Source organism: Ostrea edulis, chromosome 10, assembly GCF_947568905.1.
Source record: "Ostrea edulis chromosome 10, xbOstEdul1.1, whole genome shotgun sequence".
NCBI lineage: Eukaryota > Metazoa > Mollusca > Bivalvia > Ostreida > Ostreidae > Ostrea > Ostrea edulis.
Window position 1 is genome coordinate 30,109,603 of NC_079173.1, and position 8,535 is coordinate 30,118,137.

The 8,535-nt window shown below is 40.6% G+C and overlaps 1 protein-coding gene across 1 annotated transcript; it reads left to right on the top strand.

The window, feature by feature from the left end:
* Positions 1–3,012: 3,012 nt before the first annotated feature.
* Positions 3,013–4,697, top strand: LOC125665741 (NAD-dependent protein deacylase-like). The gene has a single exon (XM_048898552.2). The coding sequence runs from the start codon at positions 3,311–3,313 to the stop codon at positions 4,265–4,267; it is 957 nt and encodes a 318-aa protein (XP_048754509.1). The 5' UTR covers positions 3,013–3,310; the 3' UTR covers positions 4,268–4,697.
* Positions 4,698–8,535: the final 3,838 nt, after the last annotated feature.

The window sequence follows — 8,535 nt, forward strand, 5'->3', positions numbered from 1 at the left end:
AGCATTGGGAGGGATTGCATCCCTTTCATTTTGAGAGAGAGAGAGAGAGAAAGAGGAATTGAATAACTGGTGACAGCCATATAAATGATTTAATTTGAGTCTCGGTCGCCATATAAATTAAGTGGCGGCCGCCATTTAATTTATGTGGCGGCCGCCAGTTAATTTATATGGCGGCCGCCAGTTAATTTATATGGCGGCCGCCACTTAAATTAACTGGCGGCCGCCACATAAATTAACTGGCGGCCGCCACATAAATTAACTGGTGGCCGCCAGATAATAAGTGGCGGCCGCCAGTTAAATTAAGTGGCGGCCGCCACATAAATTAACTGGCGGCCGCCACATAAATTAACTGGCGGCCGCCAGATAATAAGTGGCGGCCGCCAGTTAAATTAAGTGGCGGCCGCCACATAAATTAACTGGCGGCCGCCACATAAATTAACTGGCGGCCGCCAGATAATAAGTGGCGGCCGCCAGTTAAATTAAGTGGCGGTCGCCACATAAATTAAGTGGCGGCCGCCAGTTAAATTAAGTGGCGGCCACCACATAAATTAAGTGGCGGCCGCCAGTTAAATAAATATTAATTCTATACCCTGGCACCTATCGGCTTCCGTAAGGGGCTTGAAGCTAATTTTTTATGTCACCAGTCCAGTCGGACTGATGGGGTATTATTATTAATTTCAACCAATCCGCAGAAAATTTTACCAGTCCAACAGAGTTTTCCAGAAATAATTAAACATATTTCGTTAATGTTATTAAAATGAAATTAAACTTAATATGTCTCAGACAATATTGTAATACTTAAATATGAGATTTATATAAATTTACGAATTGAAATTGAAAGATTTATGACAGAAAAGACAGGTTTTCTGCAGGAGAATCCTTTTAATAAGATGACAAGGTTTTTCTCTCCGGGAGAAACCGTACCCAGATTTTAATTCATTACTAAGTTGTTGTTTTTTCTCTAGAAGAACTCGAACCCAGATTTCTATATTTTAAAATGACACAGTTTTTCTCTCCTGGAGAACTCGTACCCATGTTTTTATGACAGAAATGACCAAGTTTTTCTCCAGGAGAACTCGTACCCAGATTTCCATTTGATAAAATGACAAAGTTTTTTGTCCAGGTGAACTTGTACCTAGATTTTTAGATCAGAAATGGTAGTTTTCCTGCAGAACTCGTACACAGATTTTTATAATAAAATTGACAAAGTTTTTCTCTAGGAGAACTGATCGTACCCACATTTCTATTTGGTAAAATGACAAAGTTTTTCTCCAGGAGAACTCGTACCCAAATTTCTGGTTACGAGTTCTCCAAAAGTCCTAACTAGTGCGCACGCTTATATAATCATAGGGAGAGGGAGTGCACACACAAATTATGAAAACACGCGGATATTTATCTCTTGGGCTTCATAAAATCTCTATCTCACACCGAATTATGCCAAGAAATCCCGTTCGGTCTGAATACAGTACGTGTAAACACTTTGCCTGTGGTCACTGATTTGTGGTAACTCATTGACAACGGTTTCTCTACACCGGAGATTGTAGTTGGGATTTATTGGCACGAGTACAATGATTTTAATCTGCATCCTAGTATCCTGAAAAGACAGGGAAAACAAGAATCTAAGCAAGCCGGGAAAAAAAGTTTCTCGTGTACCACAAGAGACAGTTCTAGGTCCCTTGTTGTTTCTGACCTACATAAATGGCATGCAAGAAACATCTATAGCTTTTTAGAAACAAAATTATTAGCCGATGACAATCTCCTGTGCCGCAAAACCAAGAACCAAACAGACCGTGAACTTCTACAGTGTAACTTAACATCATTGGGAAAACAAGTCACAAATGAGTCAACGCCAAGAAGTGCTCGTCATCCGAAAAACACCAAAGAACAAACAACCACTACACTGGTCAACAACATATCAATTACACGGCCATACACTAGAAACAGCAGAAGCAAGCAAATATCGTCACTAACAACCTTGTTACCGTCACTAACAATCTTACATGGGACAGGGACATTGACAACTCTGTAAGAAAAGGACACAGATTAACATTGAGATTTATCCGCCGAAATAGCAAAGACTGCACGCATCCAGTGAAGTCAGCCGCCTACACATCAATGGTTAGACCAACATTATAACAGAACAGTATGGGACCCAACAAATCAGAATGTAATCTGTGATCCGCTCATCTACTATCGCTACACCAGTGTAGCGATAGTACTTAGATGAGTGGATCATAGGATCTAATTTTAATTGAATGATCAGAATGAAACAAGCAATCTGGGGAAAGTGCAAAAAAAGGAGCAGCAATATTCGTGTTTAACAACTACACAGACCGAACACCAGGCTATGTCATGAAAATGATAAACAATCTTAGGTGGGGAAGCCTAGGAGAGAGAAGAAAATTAAACAGACTTTGTATGCTGTACAAAAACCAAGGACAGACTAATTCTGGTCATATACTAGCTACCAACAATATATCAAATCCAGTGACAGCAGAACAAGAGGGAAAGATCGTCTGTTTCCAGTGACAGCAGAACAAGAGGGAAAAATCGTCTGTTTCCAGTGACAGCAGAACAAGAGGGAAAGATCGTCTGTTTCAGGAAAGGTCCAATACTGAAATGTATGGAAATTCCTTCTTCTCAAAAATCACCAGGGACTGGGACTTCCTACCAGCGGGAACAACATCGTCCGGGACAGTAGAGGGCTTCAGGAGCGCCCTTAATTAAGGAACATCCTGCCAGCGGAAACAGCATCGGCCAGCTAGACAAAGAGGGCTTCAGGAGCGCCCTTAAGGAACATCCTGAAAACAACTATACCAGCATCCATAGTTTTAACCTGTAAAGTCAGAATAAGACGTACTGCTGAGTTGCCCGACACTGCGCAGTTTTCGCGGAGCCATATACATTCACTTGTGAATCCAGTTCCTAAATTAGAAGAGTCTAATGGCTCTCATCTCTGTCATTGTGCATTCAAAAGCACCAGAGAGCTACTGCATGTAATTCTAAATACAGTATGTAAAAATATTTTATTTCAATCCACTATTTGGAATATCACATTTAGTTTTATGCTAGTAGTTCTATATCTAGCGAAGATGGTAGTTCTAGAAAGAGTCTAACTGTTTTCCGGAAGAAAACTAATCTAACTACTGAATTTGTTTTACTTTCAGCGAAAAAATATTCGCTTCAAAGTAATATCTATGATCGCAGGCAAGGCATTACTCGTCTGAACTAGTCAATCAGGAAGTATCAGACCCTTTATAATTCATTATGACCAGAATGGACCGCCGTGAGAAAAAGACTGTAAGGTATCATGATTATTATTAGTTCTTTGAAATCTCTGTCATGTGATACAGGATTGCGGAAGTTTGGAATACTGTCAACACGGTTACTACCAAACCAAAAGTTCCTTGTCAGACATTCACCATTATTGTCCCAGAAAATGGCTAGCTCAGACTTTAACGCTTTCCGAGAAAAGTTTGGTAAGGCTAAAAACATCGTAGTACTGACTGGAGCCGGAGTGAGTGCGGAGAGCGGTGTCCCTACGTTTCGCGGCGCCGGTGGTCTATGGAGAACATTTGCAGCACAAGATTTAGCATCTCCAGATGCATTTAGTAGAAACCCCTCACTTGTCTGGGAATTTTATCATTACCGACGGGAAGTAATGGGTTCGAAGAGCCCTAACCCAGCTCACATAGCCATTGCTGAATGTGAAAAGAGACTGAAGCCACAAAGTCGTGACGTTACTGTCATTACTCAGAATATTGACGAACTGCATTTCCGCTCCGGATCTACGAATATCATTGAACTTCATGGAAACCTGTTTAAAACCAGATGTACTCGATGTCTAGATGTAAAGTTTAACCGCGATAGCCCTATATGTGAGGCATTGGCAGGAAAGGGGGCCCCAGACCCCAAAGCTGAAGATGCGCGTATCCCTTTGGAAAAACTACCCAGGTGCACCAACAAAGAATGCGGAGGGCTGCTTCGTCCTCATGTTGTGTGGTTTGGTGAGAGTTTGAATCAGTCTGTGCTCCGAGCAGCACAAGAAAAGCTGGACTCGTGTGACCTGTGTTTAGTGGTTGGAACTTCTTCGGTCGTCTACCCTGCTTGTTTATTTGCCCCGGAAGTAGCCATGCGTGGAGTGCCCGTCGCCGAATTTAACGTGGAAGCTACAGATGTTACAGACACCCTCGGATTCCATTTTCGTGGTCCCGCGGGAGAGTTGCTTCCGAAAGCACTGGCTCCACATCCAGACGAAGTTAAATAGAGGCATCCAGACGAAATTAAGTAGCGGCTTTTGAAAGTCAAGACTCCACATTAAGACGAAAGGAATAGAACTCGCATGAAAAACGTAAATTATTGAAAGGGAGGAAGACTTTTATTTTGTATTGAATTTTATTGATAATGTTCTAGATGTACTTGTAGTTGTACTTTATTTATTAAACACAGAGGTAGGAAAACCACTATGTATGTAGATTTGACAAACCTGCAAGGTCTACAAATGTTAAAGAGATTAAAAAACATTTTATGAAAACCTAATATGTATTTAGCGTTCTAAAGGGGACACGGGCAAACAGAACCCCCTCCAAGTAATTGTGTAGCTTTGTGATTATCGCGTGCATTGTTTTGTAAATATTCTAACATGTGTTTGTGAACAAAAATTTGATTGATTGATTGATTAAATATTGTTTAACGTCCCTCTCGAGTATATTTCACTCATTTGGAGACGTCAATATTGCCGGTGAAGGGCTGCAAAACTTAGGCCTATGCTCGGGGCTTACGGCCTTTGAGCAGGTTTTTTTTAATCGTGCCACACCTGCTGTGACACGCAGCCTCGGTTTTTGCGGTCTCATCCGAAGGACCGCCCAATTTTGTCGCCTTTTACGACAAGCAAGGGGTACTGAGGACATATCCTAACCCGGATCCCTACGGGAAAACAAGAATTTGAAATTATACTCTATCTGAATCTCTGATCAAAACCGGACAGTTACTGCCAACATATAATGTGTGATTTTAGGATTAATCAATTAGCAATTTCTATATCATTATAGCAATAATTGAATTGTTTGGAAAATCTTATAATTATTAGTACTGACAGGAAGCCAGTAGGTATAACCGAACACGATCTGATTTCAGATGAAGTCATTCATTCAGGAAGTGCGAGTGTGTTCGGTTAAACTTACTGGCTTCCAGCCAGGACTACAAAGTGATTTTGCGAGGCGAGGACAGGGAGACAATGACTGCAGACAAAAATAGTACACGTGTGTAGCGGGACCACATGTTTACGTTGGAACAACGACTTCTCAAGAGTTCCAAAACAGGAGCAAATAACTCTAATCGAAAAAAAATATGTGCAAAGATAGATAACTCTTACATTCCATCACACTCCCCGCCTGGCATCAATAAATGCCACTATTTGTATGTATTTTGAAGACTCAATCAATCGATATTGAACATTAAATTTTCAGAATTGCACAGTTTTTTATATATATATAAACTGTACATACTCTGCTTAATGCCAATGTTGTGTTGGTTGAAAACTACTTATCAAATCAGTATTTCAACCTTGGACAATTTCAGTTAATGAATATACGTCAAAAGAACAGCCATATCCTGTACAAAGCAAGGGGGGAAATTCTTACATTTACTTGATCTTCAGAACCCGGTTTGGAGTTGAGTATGTTTAGATGTGTATTGCTTTTTTATGAATACTTGAGAATTATAAATCAAACTGATTGACAGATTCCGCGAATATATTTTCACGTGTTCGTAAAAAAATAACATGGAGTGGTTGCTCAATTACAAATTTAAAAAGTGTTTGATGATTTGGTTTACCTACCCTCACGAATTTTCACTCACATTAAAACGTCACCAGCTAAAGGTTGTATGGGTCAAAATACCCACAAAACCCAACATAATTCAAAAATTAAACGATTTATTTAGAATTATTTACAGTAAAATATATTAATGAAAAAATGCTAATTTACAATTATCAAAGACCATAAGGCAGTGTGTCGTTTGCTCGCCGCCGAACTGAATGCACTACGAGAATCAACCTGTTTATATACAGCGCTGTCGAAATCAACCGATCAACAAGTCCAGTCTTCAGTAATGCAACATCCAATGTAACGCTGCGGAGTACTTCACGTTAATAAAACGCACAGTATGTTTACACTAAATCCTATTTTACGTAAATTCCGTTTCTAGAAAGTATTAAACTTCTTCAACCGCCGCGGTGGCCGAGAGGTTAGAGCGTTCGCCCCGCATGCGGAAGGCCGGGGTTTGAATCCCAGCCGCGACAGACCTAAGTCGTTGAAACAGGTAGTGACAGTTCCATCGCCAAACGCTCGACATCAGGTGTGAATGTCACGGGTCCTCGGAGATGACCTTAAAAACGGATTACCCGTGTCATAGTAGGTGTGACACGCTAAAGAGCCCTCACTGCTCAATGGCCATAAGCGCCGAACATAGGCCTAAATTTGAAGCCATTCACCGGTCTTGTTGACGTCTCCATATGAGTGAAAATTTCTCGAGCACGATACAATCAATCAATCTAAAATGGAACTTTCAAGATCTTATCTAGGATACAGGTGTTAATAGATCTCGACGTCAGTACAAATCTAGTCGTGTGTATGGTATTCAGGGTCTTCGCACTGAAAGTTCTCAATCGTGCCTGCCTCGGGTCTTGTCCAACAAAAAAAAAACCAACCCAGCGACGTTTGCTTTTCAAGCTGGCCATTTACCAAAGGAGCTTAAAACGTCTTGGGATTGATGCTGCCAAGGTGAGAGAGAGAGAGAGAGAGAGAGAGAGAGAGAGAGAGAGAGAGAGAGAGAGAGAGAGAGAGAGAGACGTCACATTCTGTATAGCTTCTCCATCGTCAACTTACCATATCTATGTAGCAATATTCCATGATCACCTGCAAATGGTTTTTATATCTCTCAAACTGATTTGATACGCAATGGCTTGTTCTACGTATGATCAATTTTTAAATCGAGGCAGGCTAAAGACAAACAAGCTGATGTTTCAGGGGTTTCAAAATTTTCGCTTAAATATTTAGCAAATTCTATGGTCGTTATAATAATCTAGTTTGCCATTACACAGTTTATCATTGGATCAAATGACCCGTCGACAGGGGATGTTTACTCCTCCTAGGCACTTGATCCCGCCTCTGGTATATCCAAGGGTCCGTGTTTGCTTAACTCTCTATTTTGTATTGTTTATAGGAGTTATGAAATTGATCGCTGTTCGTTATCTTCAACTTTCATACCAATTGTTAGACCGTTCTTGGCACACTGAATTTGACTACGGATGACTCCGTTTACTTGATCAAGATATAGGGCTCACGGTGGGTGTGACTGGTCGACAGGGGATGCTTACTCCTCCTATAGGCACCTGATTCCACCTCTGATTTGTCGAGGGGTCCATGTTTGTCCAACTCTCTATTTTGTATTCCTTAAATATATAGAAATTAAGAGATTGATCACTATTCGTTCACCTTACCTTTCATTCTCCAAACAAACATTCAAACCACTTCATTAACGCAACCCGTCACCCTTTTCATGTAGAAAAATGGTTTCAAAAAGAAAATCAGATTGGGAAGATTGAACATAATAGTAAGAACCCCAGTAACATGGATATACATGTAGGTTGAACAGGCACACATTTATGTGGATCATCATTAACCTTTGAATATGATTGTATGCAATTATCGTAAATGAAAACAAATGGGGAAAAAAACAATACAAACAAACCTGGCCAATCTTATAAATCCTATAGCGAACACAAATTTGAGAACAGGGCATGCAAAAACTGATCCTTAAAAACACCAGAGGTGGGATCATGTACTTAGGAGGAGTAATCATCCTCTATTGACCGATCGTACCCGCCGCGAGTCCTCTATCGTGATCCGTAGTCAAAATCAGTATGTATCAAGAACAGCCTAACATTACTATGAAACACGTCAAGCAGCAAGCGACATGATGATAGGCTGTATCTATAAATCATTATAAAGGCCATGGAATTCGTAAGTGCTCACGTTAAACGAGACGTTTGAAACATCTAGCTGTGACATCAACTATTTTTCAGTAGCCCGTCTCCATTTAAACATTGATCATACGCAGAACGTGCTCTCGAGCATCGAATAACTTGCACGACATAAACACCACATGTATGTGATAATGGAATATATGCTACATCTTTGCTTCTGTCGGCGCGGGTTCGAATCGATCCTGCTCGCGCCGGTAAGTGAGAAAGTTTCTCAGTTTACTTTCGGAAGGTCGGTGGTCTCTTTCCAGGTACATTGTATCTGGGTTCTCTCTTCCACCAATAAAAACTGGGCGCCACCAGATAACTGAAAAATTGTTAAGTGTGGCGGAAAACATCAATCAATCAATACATCAAATTTGTGACGTTGACGATGGAAAAGCTGCAATAATCTCGTTTGCCATGAAGATGTGCTGTTAGTTTGCCGTTGATATCTACGTAGGCTTAATACAATATCCAAATATGATGCAGATATGGAAGACTCTAGCGGT

Bases quoted from the DNA above. Each gene is read 5' to 3' on its own strand.
- LOC125665741 (XM_048898552.2), top strand. From the start codon at position 3,311: ATGATTATTATTAGTTCTTTGAAATCTCTGTCATGTGATACAGGATTG.